Raw genomic sequence first — 19,742 nt, 5'->3', positions numbered from 1 at the left:
TACTTAATTTTACTTAATGGTGGCTACCGAGTCTGTTATATGTTTTATGTGTTTGAAATATGTCTGGATTAACAACGTTTTATGGATTTCCCCCCCTCTCTCTTTTATGATTTTATTGTCTAAATTATGCCAATAGGGAAAACATTCTGGGAGGATAGTAAGTCTGAACACTACTGCCAAACAGCAGCAATACTAGTTATCTGTTGCAGCCTGCCCAGGAGCTGCACACACACACCTTGTTCTTCCTTTTGTTAGCAGTCCCAGGCAGGCAGCAAAACCAGGTTGAGATTCTGATGAGCCACTACATATGACTAGTGGGCAGCATTTAATTTGGTGGGTTGTTGGTACTGCACACCTGGTTTTTGTATTGGGTGTGAGATGGAAGAAACTTGCTTCTTCTGCATTGTGCATTCTAAAATGTTCTCTCTCTCTCTCTCTCTCTCTCTCTCTCTCCCTCTCTCTCCAAACTTTTAACAGAGTCCAGTTAAGATAAATCAAATTAGCCTGGATGAAAGTGGAGAGCACATGGGTGTTTGCTCTGAAGATGGCAAGGTATGGCTTTTCCACATTTAGCATGAAATGGTGATGTGCCAATTTCCAAGTCCTCAGGAGATCTCTGTACAGCAAAATCCTATAACAACAGCACCTGGGTCTTGTGTTTTAGTACCTGACTCACTTACAAAAAACCCCTCATAATTAAAGTCAAATATATTTGGCCCAAATGTGCCTAAGGAAAAGTAATTACAAGAAATGTCAATAATGTTACTGGTATTAAACTGATTAACAGCCGTGGCACAGGGACTTGTCACTGTAATCATTACTACTGTGCCAGTTATACTTCACTGACTAGTCTGATGTTCCTGCAAGACAGTAGCTTAATGCTTCTCTGCTATAAATCCACAAAATTGGATTTTTGTGGGCAAGATTTCTTTGGGCTGGTGGTTTTGGTTCTGGCTGTTTTTTTAAAAAGCACCTTATGATTGTTTCCTCAGAAATCTTTTGATAAGCAGTCATAGTTTATCAGAGGAATATAGTGCCTTGCAGTTGCTCCTTTAAACAAATGTGAAATCAATACATATAATACATGTACAGTTTCCTTAAAAATGTGGCACCTTCTTCCTCGACTGGAGACATACATCATTTTGTGTACCGCACAGCTAACAATTAGCATTGTTTTCCTGGAATGTTAAGAGCTGTGACATTTTAGTGATTTTGGTGATCGATTTCCCCACTTATTAGAATGTCTTTGTTCATTTGTTTGCTTTTAAGACCATGGCAGTCTTTGCTAATATTGGTTGTGATAATAAAATTCCATATCGTAACCTATTCAGGATGCCTTTTCTGGGAATAATGCTGCTAGCAGCCACAGTGTATTAACGCCATTTCCCAAGATCCATCTCACTTAACTGGATAGAACACTATTTGTTACTAATCACATTCTTAGGCAGGATTTTTAGGAACAGTAAACTAAAATAAATACTGAAGTATATATATATTTCTTCCCACAGGAGCAAAGAGTAGTAAACTCGTTTAATCTGTGCTTTTAGTGAGCGAATAAATGCCATAAATAAGTTTACGGTTCCCAGTGTGTTGTCCTCCGAAGAAATCTTGATGTTACAATAATTGGCACAATAATTGAGATACTATTGCTGGTAAAAGAGGTTGTAGAATTTTATAACCAGTGCGAGAGGCTCTTAAGAGTAATGCAATTGTCTTGGCAAGATAAGACAGAAGCCAATAATTGTGTACGATAATCAAAAGTGATGTGCTTATATATTCAAGAAGTAAAGTTTTGGTGTGATTTGATGTATTTAGATTACAAAAATATATTATTATTTTTTTTGCAGTTGAGACTGCCTGTGCATTTGCACACTGAAGACTCAACACATGCTTAGAAGGACAGGCAGCATACATTTTAGTTCTCCAAGTTTATTCATTTAAAATAGAAAAATTCCTTCCAGTAGCACCTTAAATACCAACTAAGTTAGTTCTTGGTATGAGCTTTCGTGTGCATGCACACTTCTTCAGATACACAGATGGACTTCCATTTCATTTATTCATTTAGTTTTGGTAGTTATAGCTCACCTTTCCAACCACAGTGAGACACTCAAGTAGACTAGCAGCCGTGTATTTTTACGAACAATCAGACAAGGAGCTAAGAACAAAAGGTATGAAAGAACACAGCAGATTTAGGAGCCAGCCATACCACAAGCCTGCAGAAATAAAAGCATTTTGGTGTAGCATCCAAAGGCCATAGCTGAAAGGGTCAGGCTGAAATCAGCAGGAGGTTTCATAGCCTGGACTCCCCTGGAGCCTTGCCTGTTGTGCCTCTCATGGTGGCAGGACATGGAGCAAAATGACCCCAAAGTCCAGAAGATCTGAGTGAACAGGCAGGCACTTGTGGGAGGAGATAATTTGGCACCAAGCTGCTGGCAGTGTTAAAGGTAACGTGCTTGGAAATAAATGGAAAGCCAGTGCAGATGGAATAGCAGTGGAATAATATACTCCACAGGGACCTGGATGGCACTGTGGGTTAAACCACAGAGCCTAGGACTTGCCGATCAGAAGGTCGGCGGTTCAAATCCCCGCGACGGGGTGAGCTCCCGTTGCTCAGTCCCTGCTCCTGCCAACCTAGCAGTTCGAAAGCACGTAAAAGTGCAAGTAGATAAATAGGTACCGCTCTGGCGGGAAGGTAAACGGCGTTTCCGTGCGCTGCTCTGGTTCACCAGAAGCGGCTTAGTCATGCTGGCCACATGACCCAGAAACTGTATGCCGGCTCCCTCGGCCAATAAAGCGAGATGAGCGCTGCAACCCCAGAGTCGATCACAACTGGACCTAATGGGCAGGGGTCCCTTTAACTTTTAATATACTCCACAAAATTGCCTATAGTGTAGTTGCAGCATTTTGAACCAACTGAGGTTTCAGAACTTGGATATGATTGTGGGTATTTTTGCACAAAGACCCACGAGTCTTTCTGCGCTGTATTATTGCTGCTATGCATACAGGAACATATGAATGCCTTTTCACATTTTCCAGTTTCCACACTGTTCTAAACCCTTTGGCAGAATGGTAGGGTGTTTGTTTCCCTCCTTTTATTCTTTCAGCCATCCTGTGAAATAGATTAGGCTAGGGGATAGTGATTTGCCCAAGACTGAGCGCCCTTGGAATTAAGATGGGATTGCAACTGCCCCGCCAATCCTAATTCAACCTTTTATCCTGCTGAATTAGTAACTGAGAAAACAGGAGGTGTGGCGAAAAGGGGTAGTTTCTTTTACAGCACATTTCTTGCTATGCATTTGAGGGCCTGTCATTCAGATATTCACCACTGTATTATCTCAACATTTAAAAGCTTTGCTTGGCAGTTATTAGGGATAAATATATGATATGATGATATGACTGAAATGTAACTGGGAGTATTCCACAAGGTAAATCTGTTAGCATTTAGCACCCTTGAAGCTGCATTTTAAAACATAATGAAAATATGTATAATGGTAGAAAAGCAGAGCCTCTGAGATAATAGAAGGTTTCCATTTATGTTCTGTTTATTGTAGAAATGGAAATTATTTTCTGTTTTAGTCAGGTGGTTATCAATTCAATAAAAGTGTTTGGCATAAAGCGCGGAGAGTCCTTTGTCCTTCTGGTGGTTCTAGCAGATTAATTGCGTAGAAGCACTTTCGTGTTTCCATTAAATACTTTAATGGAATCAAGGAAAGCTTTGGATAATTTTAAACTATTACAGTGTGCTGCAAATGTATTTGTTTTTGTGTTGTTTTTTTAAAAAAACAAACAAACTATGATGTATTTGCTGTTGCCATTTACACTCACCTTTTGACTTCTGAAGTGGGATAAATCATAGACAATTTAATATGGTTTTAAAAGCATATCCTTTAATTTCAGGTGCAGGTGTTTGGATTGTACACAGGGGAAGAATTCCACGAAACATTTGATTGCCCTATTAAAGTAAGAGCTTAGTTAAGTCTTAACAAATGTACTATTGTTGCATTCAGCAAATAGCCACGACCATTTCTTTTCTCCAAAAAAAAAGAAAAAGAACATGAATATATCATAGATTTCATTCAAAAGTTTTGGTATGGACAGTGATGGTGTTCCTTCATGATTCCTCTGCAAAGCAGAGAAATTTGTCCTCTTTGTGCTTGCTTTTTAGGTCCATGGGCACATTTGGAATTTAGAGTGAGTGCTTTGGGTGCCATCCTCCTCTGCTCACCTATCCCCACCGCCCCCCAGATCAACCTGCCCCACAGAAAAGTAGAAGGGCAGAGCACAAATGCACACAAATGTGGGTCCAACTCAGAACCAATAGAATAATCTGTGCCTTGAAAAGGTGCATCAAAGGCATCTCTTCACCCGCAGGCACCCTGCTGGCGACTCCTGCTGCAAGGGCTTTCCTGGCCAGTTACTTCTTCTTCCCGCCCCAAAATAATGTGGAATGTTTCAGAAACATGCTCGGTAGACAAGCCAGAGAAAGCAACAACGAGAAGCAAATCACAAGCCAACAATATGTGATAGTTCTGCGAAAGCAAACTAGCTGAAGGGTGTAGAATTTGATTGAAGATAGTATGTGGGGTTATAGTAAGTAGGACCACGGACTCTGTACCGGAATAATTGTAGGGTCTTTTCTGTGGTGGCTACTTGCTTGTGGGGTGTTCTCCCCAGGGTGGCTCGCCTGGCGCCTTCATTACATATCTTTTGGCACCGGCCAAAAATGTTTTTCTATAACCAGGCCTTTGATTTATTAAACAATCTATGTTAAAATATGCATTGGGGAGTATTGTTTTTCTTTGTTATGATAATGTATCTTTGTTTTTTTAGATTGTAAACTACCCTGTGATTCTTGGATGAAGGGCAGTATAGAAATTTAATGAATTTTAATAATAATAATAATAATAATAATAATAATAATAATAATAATAATAATACCTAAATAATTCTACAGCTCATAAAACCACACAAGAACAATATCAATAATAACGCATAGTTTTCCTTCTTTATGTTCAGATTGTCGCTGTTCACCCTCAGTTTGTGAGATCACACTGCAAGCAGTTTGTAACTGGAGGCAACAAAGTAAGTTTCTCATGTCATAATACTGTGTCCGTTCTCGACAGGCAAAGTTAAAGTTCCAAAGGAACTTGTGCAGATATTTCCCTGGGGTTTGTCCCCCACCCCCAATCAGGTAATTCCGGGGTGCTTTCAAAGGAAAATTATGGGGAAATAAAACACAGGTACCAGCATCTATTTCCCCTCTTGGCAAAACTACTACTGTTTGCCTAACTGCCAAACATGGAAGAGTCGGAAGCAGAGTCGATGCAAGAGGTGGCCTTGCACACTTCTCTGATCTATCCTTTTCTTACTTTTACGGTTTTGCTGTTCCTCATGCTGCTCCTCCATCTCTCTGCCTTGCTCTAAGAAAGGGAATGGGATCTGCCTCAGAGCACCACAATCTGGGAGAGGTGGCTTGGAAGGATGTCCGCACTTCTCTGCCAGTTTCTGAAGCATTTGACCCAAGCTCATAGTTTGTTTTGCTCCAGACAAACCGGGAACTGCAAAGTTAGTTCCTAGTTTACACGAGCCATGAGCATGGGGTTGGACCTAACACAGAGCCATAGGATGCGTGAGCCCTGATAGCATAGTGACAGCCGGAATGGGAGGAGTTCAGTGGCTGTGAGTCCATACTGTCAGGGAACTGACATCAGAGTTAGAGGCGAAGGGGAGGCTCCCAGATTCTGCGGGCGAAGGACCCAGCACCAGGGGGAGAAGCAGCTCGGTAGAGGAGGAAGGAAATCAGCGCAACACCAGGGATAAAGGGGGGCAAATGGGGGAAGCGGAGGGAGAGCTCCGGGATTCTTCTCTGGAGATCAGTGAGGAGAGCACAGGCCCTCCACTACCCACGCCCTCCCTGCGCAGAAGACTCCCACGTAGTGAGAGGAGGAGACGACTGGGAGTCAGACAGCTTTTATGCTGGAAAAGGTTTAAGAAACGCCCACAGACAGATTTTGCCAGCGACTGAGACAGCCACACGGAGATTGGCTGTGCTGTCAGAACGGTTTAACCAAGGCAATTAAGCCTAGAGAGGCGGCAGTTTATGCACAAGTAACTCATACCCATCACACACACCTTTGTTTATTTGCTCTAAGTCATGGTTTGGAGGAGTGTTATTTTTTATCTATTTATCTATCTATCTATTTATTTATTTATTTTCAATGCATAATCATAACAAAAATTACAAACATTGAATCCAAAATAATACTATACAAACAAAAAAGAACGGAGCATACAAAAAAAAACACAGAAAAAAGCAAAGGAAACGAAACAACACTAAACAAAAACGAAAAAGCACACATCTACAGAACACCTAACACTTTGGATGAGTGTCATGTGTCATTTAACCGGGCTGAGACTTCAGTCTCAGTGAACAGGTTTTTGCATTTTCCAAAACCTGAGAATAGCGTGTACTTTTGGAAATCTGTTATTTGAATTGATTTTTAACAGAATTCACATTAAAGAATGCAGGCTTTTTTAGTTTTCCGAAAGCTGGTGTCATTTTCCCATCAAAAGTTCCCAAATTTTAAAAATCCCTCCGAATTAAGGAAGCATAGCCCTAAATATTTAAGGCGATAATAGGGCTGTCATCTATTTTCTCAGAATGAAGTCCCCCAGAATTGACTGAGGCTTGTTTTCTGGAGGTTGTGTTGCTTAGGATGGCATCCCATGATTTATTAAAAATAAACTGAACTTAAAACTTTAATTTGTGCTATAACACTATGAGTGCAAATATATTGAGTGTTGGGCTGCAGAAAATTGTGACCATGATTACTTTTTACTGGTCCTTGGCATTTTAAATGTATAAATGGCATAATGGGTTGAGTTCATTGAACAGGGTGTATGAGATTTAACGCCATGAGAAGATTTTAGAAAAGTCTGATCAGTAACAAGATGTATACAGTTTGCCTGTAATTACATGATGCGTTATTTCTGGGTTTCAGAAATAATGGTTAGTCCACTTATTATAGGAATGTTACACTAAAAAAAGTACAAGAGTGTGCCTTGTGAAAGCATGGTGAAAGTGTTTTGAGTGTTGCTGATGTGATCAAGAGTTTTTGGACTTGGAACCAAGCAGCCTTTAGCGCTTAGCCTTTGACTCTCAGACCAATAGGGTTGTTTCAATGATAAAATGAGTTAAGCCTACCTGAGCTTCATGGAAAGAAGGGTGGGACCAAAAAATGACAAACAATTCTCATCTTTGCCACTCTATGGTTTTAACATTCTACTATTTTGCTGCAAGCTAGTATCCACTTTCATTGTCTGGTTAGAGTATGCTGTGATGTTTCAGTGATACTCTGCCACACTGTATGCAAAGCACTTTTGAGCACTCGAAAGTGCCAGTCTAATTATTAGTTTTGTTAGTGTGTCGGCTGCAGTGTGCAGTGCGTCTCGCAAATGTTCCCCTCACTCCTCCCGGGGCTGGAAAAGGGTTAGTTTAACCTCTGGTTTGCTACTAAAACTGAATTACTGTGTCGCGAAATGTTGCACGTCTAAAAAGTGTGTCACCAACATGAAAAGTTCGGAAAGCTCTGTGTTACAGTATTCAACTGAAACAGGAATATTGTTAATCATCAGATGTTGAACTCAATGCTTGCTCTTTGACCAAAATGACTGTTTCCTGATATTAGTTGCTTTTGTGGCACCGAACAATATATGCTCTTGAAAGGCTCTTGAAAGGTGTAGCAGAAACAGTGATCTTCTTTGACCGATGGGTATGTTACTAACTAACAGAACCCTTCTTGCCCATTTCACACTGCAATTAAGTTCAGCAAGTTTTGAATGGAGCACTTGGCAGATGATGACAACCCTGCAATAATAATACATTGTAAATAACAGGGCATCCCCAGCCCAGGAGGGCGGTGGAGCTTCGAGGCAAGAAGAAAAGACAAATAGTGCTATTGTAGGCCATAACCTTCTGCCTTTAAAAGAGGGTCTAATCTTAAAAAATAACAGGGTGAAAGCTTGCTAAATGAAGGTGGGAAAGCTGAAATAAAGGTGTTCTTTGGTTAACCCTCAATGAGCTGCCACATTTTTCAACCTGCGAGCTTAAATGAATCCGGAACTTAGAGAGTGCAAACGCACCAATATTATCTCGAGGTTTAAAAATTCCAAAAGAAAATGAAAGGCTATATAACTTTCCAGATAAACTGTTGATCACTACCCATACTTCTAAATAGTTTAAACTTACGGGGTTAAACCCGAATATAGTGTCATAAAGAAATATTGGTAAAACTTGACAGAAGAAAATGATTAATGAAGATGATACATCTGTGGGTTGTTGCTAGGAAAATGAAATTTTGTTGATGACTTTGCATTGTCAATTTTCAATTAATATACTACTCATTGCCTGTGTTAATTATAATGCTGAAGATAATACATTAATTGGAGAGGTGTTCTGTTGGTAATTGGAGTTGATGTCTTTCATCCCTTCAGTGGCTTGGAATCTTTGTTTTTGAAGAACATGCAAGTATTTGCTGCTGATCTTGATCTCTCAAGTTGTGGAGCCTGAAATAAGTAATTGCCAGCGTGTGGTGGTCCTTGGCATTTTCTGACTAAATATTGGAATTTATAAAGGGGCAGGAAAGAGCTGAAGTTCTTTCTGATCCAACTCAACCAGATAGATAGACTCCTCCACAGTGGCTGAAATTCCTGCATTTTTAATGCATCACAAGACTCACATCTATATTTATCGGCCTCTTTGGCCAAAAGAAGTAGAAATCTTGGGTAGCAAGTAAGTTGGGTCAAGACAAAAATATTCTGAAAATTCAGCTGCTGTAATTTCAAGTATAATGATAGAATTTGTATGTTTGCTGTAAAATCTGCCAAGTACTGTCTTGGATTATTATTATTTTAATTGCCTTGATTTTTAGTGTCAGCAAATCCGGTTTATCTTTGCTTTGTGAGTACGTAGGTGACCTTTACCTCTGAACTCCACAATATGTGCTTCATAATAACTGGTTGGATCACTCTGACAAATTATTAAATTGTCAGGATGCTGTTTGCAGCACAGTCCATTTTTAGAAACAGGGTAGTCAGCTGTTTGGCGTTGCGTTGGTAGATGAAGAGTACCAGACAAGAAAGGCAGATTGCTTTGTAAGCTGTAAAATGTCAGTCAGTAAATACTGAGAGGTCCCATTTAAGTGAAGTAAGAGTAAATACCAAGGCAATCTCTGTCCAGGTATTGGTCGATGTGCCTTAAACCGCTGTACGCCTTTATTGCCTCAGTAGCTTCTAGCTTGAAATTGCTGTCTAAAATGGGTGACCATTAGAATGTTTACATGACTCAATATCCGTGTATATTTACAACACAAAAGCCAGTGGTGCAAAAAACCCTTGTTGCCCCACCAGTATAAAAACTGAGCCTAGCGAGTGGTGCCAAAGCCGAACAGGAAACTGGTATGTGCTCCTTCCATACGCCCTGCTGCGTCTTATACCTCGTTTGCTCCCTCCCTCTTGGTTTCTCTGTTTTATAATTTGAACCAGAGACCAGAGCACCTTTCCTTGCCAGGAGCTCTGGACGATATGAAGTATTGTGGGTGGGATAATAGCCATTGAGAATTGGATACCTCCTCTCAATAGTACACCTGTCTCTCCCTCCAAGCAGGAGCCTAACATTTTTGCGAGAAGAGAATCATGTGATAGGTCAGGGAAGGCTAGAGCAAGGGCGGGGGGCCTTAATTAACCATAGCTCCCCATTGCATTTGAACTGGAAAACGATGCTTATTGGCTTCCAGCAAGGCAGGATCTGGAAGCCAGCTTAAACTATGGCTTCCTATCCTGGTTTGCTTGGGAACCATTAACTATAATTTCCTGATTCAGCTGTAACAGGGAGCTGTGCTTAAATGCAGCTTCCTGGCTCGTCTCTCCGTTCTCACCAAAAGATGCTCATAATCTACTTCAGTTTATTCAATAGGGACTTGATAGCTTAAATGCAGCCATTTGGTATGTACCTATTTGCCACCTTGGAATGAACTGTGCTTTTAAAGCATTTTCCAAAATGTAACAATTCTGCTAATTTTAGTTCCGAGAGAGGGAAACGATCAATTTAAATTTCATCCCATTGATGTTGTTTCCAAAATTGAACTTCTAATTTAGATGACTGAAGGATTCCTCTAAGCACTCTGGAGACAGGGATTACATGTAATTAGCACTAGTGTTAATTGTTTGACAAGCTCCATTAGATTGAAACACTACCCGCACTCTGATTCACCGCTGCTCTGTACAAAAGAGACTGTCAGCCTGATCCTCAACGTAATGCTAGTGTTCAGCTGTCCAAGTCTCTCTGAGTGTAACTGAAATTTGCTTTGCAAGCTTCCTTGCAGTGGTCATTCTTGGACTAAACAGCAAGCAGATCTAAGGGGAAGAGTGATTTCTTAGTGATGAAGCGTTAATAAAAGAGGTAACACCACAGTCAGCATGCCTATGTGCATGCCGCTCTTTCCATCCCTGAAATGAGAAATACTTTTCCTGTTAATACTGTCCCCTGAAACTTCCTCCTGAGTATGACAGAGTAATTGTGGGGATGGGGGGAACATCCTAGACCTAGTGCCCTCCGTCGTCTTCAAGCTCATTCTGGAGCAAACCTAACTTCCTTCTATACACAATTTAAGAGACAATTAGCGCTAATAGTGACAAGCTTGTGTTGTTTTATCTCATTGCAAAATCCATCTAATTGGCTTCTAAGGAACACCAGAGTTCCCTGTAGATAGACAGACAGACAGATAGGAACTTTATTTGCATTAGCCAATAGCCATAGCAATAAGATAAAATATACTGGGGATACAGCTAAATAGTTAGCTGTACAAAATACATTTACATCAATACAAATGACAGAATTGATACATGATCCCTGTAGGCTATGCAAGACTCTGTGGCACAATGGGTCAGTGCATCTGGCTGTTAACCAGAAGGTTGCTGGTTGGAGCCCACCCAAGGATGGCTGTGGGCTGGATTCATGCATTACAGGGGGTTGGACTACAACTCTACAAGTCTGTGGTTTTATGATTCTAAGTCCTCTCGTGCAATGGAACTCGCTCCCTCTCCTCCCCACGGATGCCCCCCGTGGCCCCCTAAACCTCTTCTGGGAATTCCACTTAATCCTGCCCACTGTTGGTAAACCATTGCTTTATGAAGCCCCAAATTAAGATGCTCCAAGGATAACAGTAGGAGGAAAGTGTCCACACTTCCCGGTGCGAGCGATTAAAAAGGTGATAAAACATAGCATTGCCTGTGCTGTTGTCCAGATTTACTTGTTTCACATTATTCTGGCTATGTAATGATCTGCTATACATACGGCAGCGGACGGAACGCGCAGCTTAAGTGCAGCTGTATTGTAACAAAGCATTAGAGAGATTTACCAGCAGAAAACAGATAGGCGAATGAAGCGTATTGCCGAGGAAGTGATTTTGCAACAGCTGCTATTGAAATATAAGTACTGAGAATGCTGACCGCTGGGATGTGGATTTATGGGAAATAAAGCCCTAAAATACTTTCTCCAGCCAAGAAGAGGGGGAAGCAACCCTTTCTTGAAAACAGCTTTTCCTCCCTCCGTACTTAGCTCTCATTGAGTTTAAATTGCTCTCGGTATAGTGGTAATGACAATTCGATACTGTTGGTGAGTTGAAGATTAGCTAAATAAATTAACCAACTTCTACTTCTTGTTCTTGCTGTTAATTACCCATTCTTTACCCGAAGGTCTCAGGCTGGGTTACAGCAATTAGAACAGCATGTTAAAAAGAGTTTAAAATAATTCACAACCACAGAAATAAGGGTTGCTCCCTCCCCTAAAAATATACATTTCAGGTGCAAAATTCCAGGGTCTTCAGCATTCACCAAAGGCTCTGTAATGAAAATGATATCCAGCTCTGTCTCTCTGTTCCGTCTGAATCAAGAGTGGTAGCTGAGGTGTCAGAGCAGTGCTTGGAGGTGGTGATGAACTGGAAGTGGGCCAATAAACAGAAGCTCAATCCTAAAGAGACAGAGTCCCAAGTTCTCATGTCCAGGAGGTGGAGAGCCTGTATGGTCTTGCCTTCCCCTGTAAGAAACAGTTTGGCGATTCTCCTGGATCCAGTGCTGCCATTGGAGGCTCAGGTGACGTCTCTGGAGAGGAGTGCTTTTCCAGCTATGGCTGATTCACCAGCTACAACCCCTTTTGGACAGAAACGACTTGGCCGCTGTACTCCATGCTCTGCTAGCTTCCAGACTGGAGTACAGTGGTGCCCCGCAAGACGAATGCCTCGCAAGACAAAAAAACCCGCTAGACGAAAGGGTTTTCCGTTTTTCGATGCGCTTCACAAGACGAATTTCCCTATGGGCTTGCTTCGCAAAACGAAAAAGTCTTGCGAGTCTTGCGATTTTCCCCCTTCCCCCTTTTTCTAAGCCGCTAAGCCGCTAATAGCCTTTTAGCCGCTAATCCGCTAATCCTTTAATAGCCGCTAAGCCTTTAATAGCCGCTAAACCGCTAATAGCGCTAATCCGCTAATAGGGTTGCTTTGCAAGACGAAAAATCTGCTAGACGAAGAGACTCGCGGAACGGATTAATTTCGCCTTGCGAGGCACCACTGTACTGCAGTGTGCCTTTAAAGATGACTTAGAAACTTCAAGTGGTCCAAAATGCCTCAGCCAGGTTACTGCCTGGCATTCTGTTTAGATCTCATCTAACCCCTCTGTCAGAGCTGCTTGAAGATCCTAGCTCACAGAGGATCACGCTAGCCAGCGGTCATTAAGTAAAAGTCTTTATTGAATTACAGTTTCCATTCTCACGCTGCTGCGCGCAACTCTACGCCTAGTAGCTAGGTCGGCGAAGCTCCGTCTGAGTCTCCGCCCTGTGTGCACCAACTTAATATCCTAGCCTTGCTCCACCTTTTCCTCCTGACTGTCCTCCTCTGGGTCCCTCTACCCCCCGGGGCTTCTTCCTTCCGGGATTCTTCTGACGCTGACCCAGACCCTCCTGCCTCCTTGCGCCGGGCTTTAGGACCTGGCTCTCTTTCGGGGCTGCTTACTGCGCCGCCTTCCTCTGCATTTGAACTTGGCGCGCGCGCCCAACCTTCCACTTTCCTCTCAACCGTTTCTTCGCTCCCCGATGGAGGTGTGGCCATCCCCGACTCATGTCCTCCCTCCTGTGGAGGTGTGGCCACTCCTGACTCATGTCCTCCCTCCTGTGGTGAGCTGCCAGCGCTTCCCCCCTGGCTCCCTTCCTCTTCCCTGCTTCCTGGCGGTGACGCTGGTCCCGATTTCCAGCTGCTCCCCCCTGAGTCCTCTCTGGCTCTGTCTTCCTGGGGTGCCCCCCTAGACTCCCCCCTTGCCCTCGCCACTGGTGCTCCTTTCTGTGAATCCTCTGATTCACTGGAAAGACTAGGAGATCTCGGGTCGTCGTCGTCACTCATCTTTTCTTCTGCCTCCTCCCCTTCGCTCTCTGTTTCCTCCCTTGCCCGTGCTTCTGCTCCTAAACCCCTGACATCCATCCCCCCCTCGAAGCCCCCCATTCCCCCCTCCCCTCCTTCCGGTGCTGGAGCTGGGGGCTGCTGTTGCAAAGGAACGAACGTCGGGTATCGGTCGCTTCCCGTGGCAGGCCTCCATCTGAAGTCTCCCGGGTCTTCCTCCCCGCTCTCGTCGACGACAGTCACCTCCGCTTCCATCTCTGTGCCGCCGTGCTCGAAACCAGGGTCGTCCCCGAAAACGTCCATGTCCGTCTCTCCCTCACTTCCTCCTGTCGGTGTTGCTCGTCCTGGGCCTTCCAGCCACCGTCTGCGCCACTGCTCCTCTGGCCTATCGTCCCACCAATACGAGGGTTCTGATGCAGATCCCGAGGGTGACCCCTCCGGGGAACGGACGTCTTGTGTCGGGTCCTCGTCCGAGTCGAACCCCCGGAAAGTGCTGGCCGAAAGTGTGGGCGTGAAAAGCCAGTCGTCAAAATATTCTGCTGGCATAGGTCTATGGGGAAAGAGGGCATGAAACTCGTCTTTGAGGAGAGGTTCGTCCAAGGCGTAGCCCGGCACCCAGCTGTTCGCACTGGCCGGGGTGCCCTCCTTGGCGAGAAAGTATTCTACCCCCTCTTCCCCCCATCTGGAGTCCAAAATCTCAGTGACTTCGTTGATGCGCTCCTTCTGTGCCACTTCCGCGTGCCCTGTTCTGTCTCTGACCGGACTCGGCGCTGTTCCGGGTTCCTGGAACCTGTGCGGTGCCTTGTAGGGAGTGAGCACCGATCTGTGGAATACCGGATGCATTCTGGAACCCTCCGGAAGTGCCAGTCTGAAAGCTACCGGGTTGACCTGCTCTTCGACTTGGTAGGGCCCCAGTTGCTTATGCCCTAGTTTCTTCTTGGCCAACGACCTGGCCGGCACTGCGTGGGCTGCTAACCAAACCCAGTCTCCCACGTGGAGCTCTTCTCCAACCCTTCTGTGCTTGTCTGCTTGTACCTTGTATGCGTGCTTGGCCAGCTCCAGGTGGCGCCTCAGCTGATCGTGGACCTCCTGCAGCTCCGACGCGAACGCATCTGCTGTCTGCGGCTCCCCCTCCCCCATTCTTTCCAGTCCCGGGAAGGTTCTGGGGTGCCTCCCGTTGTTGGCGAAGAACGGCGTGACCCCCGTGGACACGTGCTTCGTGTTGTTGTAGGCGAACTCGGCAAGCGGTAGGTAATCCACCCACGTCGCAGGCTGTTGATTTGCATAACATCTCAGGTACTGCTGCATGATGGCATTGACCCGCTCCGCTTGCCCGTTGGTCTGCGGGTGTCTCGCCGACGCCAGGTTGATCTTGACGTTCAGGAAGCCCATCAGCTTCTGCCAGAAATTCGAGATGAACTGCCGCCCCCGGTCGGACAGAATAGACCGTGGCAGACCGTGAACCTTGAACACGTGGTCTATGAACAGTTTGGCGGTTTGCTCCGCCGTGGCCACCTTCGCACACGGAATGAAATGCGCCATCTTGGAAAACAGGTCCACCACCACCAGCACTGCCGTCTTGCCCCTTGAGCTGGGCAGATCCGTGACAAAGTCCAGGGCCACTCTCTCCCATGGTTCGAACGGTGTTTGCAGCGGTTCCAACAGTCCGGCCGGCGGTTTGTGCACTGGTTTGGCCCTCTGGCAGGTGTCGCACCTCGCCACGTAGTCTGCGACCTCCCCTCTCATTCCAGGCCACCAGAAATCCCTGGCTACTAATTCCACCGTCTTCTCCTTGCCAAAGTGCCCGGCCGTGGGCGCGTCGTGCAGCTGCTGCAGCACCTTGGCTCGAAGTTCGTCTCCCGGCACGTAGATGGCCCCTTTTCGGATGAGCAATCCATCTCGTAGCCGGAAACCGTCGGCCGCTGCCTTGCCCCTTTGCACCTCTGCCATCTTTGCTTGTGCGAAGGAGTCCTCCTGCAACGCACGTCGCACCGCCTCTAGGTCCACGGTCGCCGCGGCGCACGCCCACACTGCTGGTGCGAAGATGTGCATGGCGGCCGCTGGTGTTGCGTCCTCCAGATACTGTGGCTTACGGGAGAGAGCGTCTGCCATGATGTTGGTGTCCCCCGGGACATACTCTATTCGGAAGTCGAAGTTTGCAAAGAACTCAGCCCAACGTATCTGCCTCTGGTTCAGTAACTGTGCCGTGCGCCAGTGCTCTAGATTCTTGTGGTCCGTGCAAACCTGCACCGTGTGCTTGGCGCCGATCAGAAAGTGCCTCCACGCCTTGAACGCTGCGTGAATGGCCAGCAACTCCCTGTCCCAGATGGTGTAGTTCTGTTCGGACTTGCTGAGCTTCCTGGAGTAAAACGCTCCCGGTCGCCACACCCCCTGCGGGTCTTTCTGCAACAGGACCGCCCCCACGGCTCTGTCCGAGGCGTCTGTCTCCACCCTCATCGGCTTGCTGGGGTTGACATGAAGCAGCTGCTCTTCCGACGCGAAGAGACGCTTGAGTGCCTGAAAGGACTGCTCCGCCTGCGCTGTCCAAACGAACTTCTTCTTCTTGGAGCTAAGCGTGTCAGTGATGGCCGCTGTCTGCATCGCGAAGCCCTTGATAAACTTGCGATAGAAGTTCGCAAAGCCGACAAACCGTTGGACCTCCTTCCGGTTGCGCGGACTCTTCCAATCCAACACCGCTCGAACCTTGGCGCTGTCCATGGCGAGCCCCTTGTCAGACAGCTTGTAGCCCAGAAAATCCACCTCCGGCACGTCAAATTGGCACTTCTCCAGCTTGGCGTAGAGCCTATGTTGCTTTAGCCTGCTCAGCACTTCCTTGACGTGTCCGTCATGCTCCTGCTGCGACTCCGAAAAGATCAGGATGTCATCTAAGAAACAGACGCACGTCTTGTAGAGAAGTCCCGCCAACACGTGATGCATAAACGCTTGAAAAACGTGGGAGCCATTTTGCAATCCAAAAGGCATAACTCTATATTCGTAGGTCCCCAGTGGCGTGAACATGGCGGTCTTCCACTCATCTCCTTCCCGCATGCGAATGAGGTTGTACGCCCCCCGCAGGTCCAACTTGGTGAACACTCTGCCCTTCCGTACCTTTGCGAGGAGGTCGTCAATACGGGGCATGGGGAAGTCCGATGGCCTAGTCAGACTGTTCAAAATCCTGTAATCCACTACCAGTCTTTTCTGGGGCGTGTCCCGCTTCTTAACAAAGAATACGGGACTGCCCCCCACTGCCCTGGACTCCCGGATGAAGCCGCGTTGCAAATTATGGTCAATGAACTCTTTGAGTTCCTGCAGTTCGTCCTCTGACATGGAATACAGTTTCCCTTTAGGCAGCGCCGCCCCCGGCAGCAGGTCAATTTTGCAGTCATATGGTCTGTGAGGGGGTAGCCTGTCTGCCTCCTTCTCGCAGAAAACTTCCAAAAATTCAGCGTACTTGTGTGGAATCGCTTGCAGCGTGCCTAGCAGCAGCTGTGACTCCTCTTCCTCTCCTTCCTGCCTGGGCACGATGCAGTGTTCAGCACAAAAGGAAGAGCCGAAGGTCAGCTGCCTCTGGTACCAAGCCATCGCTGGGCTGTGCTTGTCCAGCCAACTCATGCCCAATACAATGGGCGTGTCAGATAGTCGAGTGACGTTGAAGCTGATGATTTCTCTGTGATTCCCAAGTCGCATCACCATTGGTGGCGTCTGCTTCACCACTTGCCCCCCGAGCAGCTCCCTGCCATCCACCGTGACAACCTGCAGGGGCAGTGTGGCCGGCAGCAACTGCACAGCGTGCCTGTCGACAAAGTCCTGCCCTATAAAGTCCGCATTGCTGCCTGAGTCAATGGTGATTGGCACGTCCATGGTGATTCCATTGGGCAGTTGGAGAGACGCTGTGAGCCTCACTACTGGTTTGGGCGGGAGGGGGTTCACGGGCTGTAAAATCGCTGGGGACTGCGTCACTAACACGTCTGGCTGGGCCCCAGTGCCTCTTCCTCCAGCCAGACAGCCTCGTTTCCCTGCTGTGGTCCTCCTTGCTGTGTTGCTGCAGTCACCATTGCTGAGGCTGCAGTGAGCTTGTGGGGCCTCTGGGGACACTCTTTCGCCATATGCCCTGGCTCCTCACAGACGTAACACTTCCTGTTCCCTCTAGGAGGCTTCGCTTTCACTGCTGCTGGTGCTAGGGCTCTGGTTGCTGACTGAGCCCTTGCACCTCCCACCTCCATAGGTTCGGCTCCTCCTCCTGGCGGAGGCGTGGATTGCGCCCGCGCTGCTTCCCTGGGAAAGAAGGAGGGGCCCCCGGCTGGTTCGCGCCCTCCACGCCCTTCGTCCCTGTTCCACGGACGTCCTTCCAGCCTCACCCCCACTGCCAGTGCCCTCTGAACGACCTCCTGGGTGGTTCGGGGTCTCTCCCCCCTGGCGATCTCATCTTTAATCGAGTTATGCAGCCCCTCCCAAAAGAGGTCTCTTACAGGAGCCGAATCTCTGTCCCATTCCAGGGCACTGACCAAGGCGAAAAAGCGGGCATGGTACTGCCTGACGCTGGCCCTCCCTTGTCTCAGCCCATGCACCTCCTTCCGTGCAAGATCCACGTCAATACTTGATAAAAAACACCCATCCATCGCTTTAATAAAGGCATCTGCATTCTGTAGCGCCGGATCCTTATCTCTCCATAAATTGCGTAGCCATGCTCTCGCATCCCCATGCAGATGGGACATGATGAACCCCACTCTCTCTTGTTCATCTCTAAAGTCTTTATGCAGCAGTTGCAGTGCGCACAGTACGTCGGCTCTAAAGTTGGGATACTGTTGCAGGCTCCCATCGAAGTGAGAGACCAGCCCGCCTGTCCGTCTCGCCAACCCAATGCCCTCCTGCCGGGGTGTCTGCTTTGTCAGCACGTCTAACCTGACCTGGAGATCCCTGCAGGCTGCGGCTGCTTCCTCCTCCCTCTTCCTGGATGCTAGAGCCTCGGCGTTCAGTTGTGCCACCGCGTTTCTGAGTTCCTCTATCTGCTGCTCAGCCGTCATGTCGTCTGCCGTTCGTGAGCTTGCTAGTAGGCACCTGTGTCTCTCCCCTCCTCGAGGCTGTAGATGCCCACAAGTGGAGACGGAGCTTACTGTCAGAGCTGCTTGAAGATCCTAGCTCACAGAGGATCACGCTAGCCAGCGGTCATTAAGTAAAAGTCTTTATTGAATTACAGTTTCCATTCTCACGCTGCTGCGTGCAACTCTACGCCTAGTAGCTAGGTCGGCGAAGCTCCGTCTGAGTCTCCGCCCTGTGTGCACCAACTTAATATCCTAGCCTTGCTCCACCTTTTCCTCCTGACTGTCCTCCTCTGGGTCCCTCTACCCCCCGGGGCTTCTTCCTTCCGGGATTCTTCTGACGCTGACCCAGACCCTCCTGCCTCCTTGCGCCGGGCTTTAGGACCTGGCTCTCTTTCGGGGCTGCTTACTGCGCCGCCTTCCTCTGCATTTGAACTTGGCGCGCGCGCCCAACCTTCCACTTTCCTCTCAACCGTTTCTTCGCTCCCCGATGGAGGTGTGGCCATCCCCGACTCATGTCCTCCCTCCTGTGGAGGTGTGGCCACTCCTGACTCATGTCCTCCCTCCTGTGGTGAGCTGCCAGCGCTTCCCCCCTGGCTCCCTTCCTCTTCCCTGCTTCCTGGCGGTGACGCTGGTCCCGATTTCCAGCTGCTCCCCCCTGAGTCCTCTCTGGCTCTGTCTTCCTGGGGTGCCCCCCTAGACTCCCCCCTTGCCCTCGCCACTGGTGCTCCTTTCTGTGAATCCTCTGATTCACTGGAAAGACTAGGAGATCTCGGGTCGTCGTCGTCACTCATCTTTTCTTCTGCCTCCTCCCCTTCGCTCTCTGTTTCCTCCCTTGCCCGTGCTTCTGCTCCTAAACCCCTGACACCCTCTTTTAGAACAGCTGCGCTGGCTGCTGGTTTAATTCCAGGCCCAATTCAAGGTGCTCATGTTAAAGTGTTTAAAGCCCAGAATGACTCAGGCTCCAAATAGCTGAAAGACCATCTCCTTCCCTACAAAGCCCATTGGGTGCTAAGATTGGCAGAGGAGAGCGGGTCCTCTTGCTTCTTCCATCATGCTAAGACGTTTGAGAAGGTGGCATTCTCTGTGGCAGCCCTTAAGTCAGGGGTCAGCAATTTTTTTCAGCAGGGTGTCGGTCCACTGTCCCTCAGACCTTGTGGGGGGCCGGACTACATTTTGAAAAAAATAATAATGAACAAATTCCTATGCCCCACGAATAACCCAGAGATGCATTTTAAATAAAAGGACACATTCTACTCAT

General features: G+C 47.1%; 1 protein-coding gene across 2 annotated transcripts in view; it reads left to right on the top strand.

Moving 5' to 3' along the window:
* VPS41 (VPS41 subunit of HOPS complex) overlaps nucleotides 1–19,742 on the top strand; it is a 118,970-nt gene that overhangs the window by 42,439 nt on the left and 56,789 nt on the right. For both annotated transcript variants that reach the window (XM_083468780.1, XM_083468779.1), the window contains exons 5-7: nucleotides 478–552; nucleotides 3,898–3,960; nucleotides 5,017–5,082. In XM_083468780.1, the coding sequence (XP_083324906.1) occupies nucleotides 478–552; nucleotides 3,898–3,960; nucleotides 5,017–5,082 (204 nt within the window). The remainder of the gene's footprint in view (nucleotides 1–477; nucleotides 553–3,897; nucleotides 3,961–5,016; nucleotides 5,083–19,742) is intronic.

Source organism: Podarcis liolepis, assembly GCF_965112155.1.
Source record: "Podarcis liolepis genome assembly, chromosome: 12".
Taxonomy (NCBI): domain Eukaryota; kingdom Metazoa; phylum Chordata; class Lepidosauria; order Squamata; family Lacertidae; genus Podarcis; species Podarcis liolepis.
Note: the sequence above shows the minus strand (reverse complement) of the source record. Positions and strands in the feature narration are given on the sequence as shown.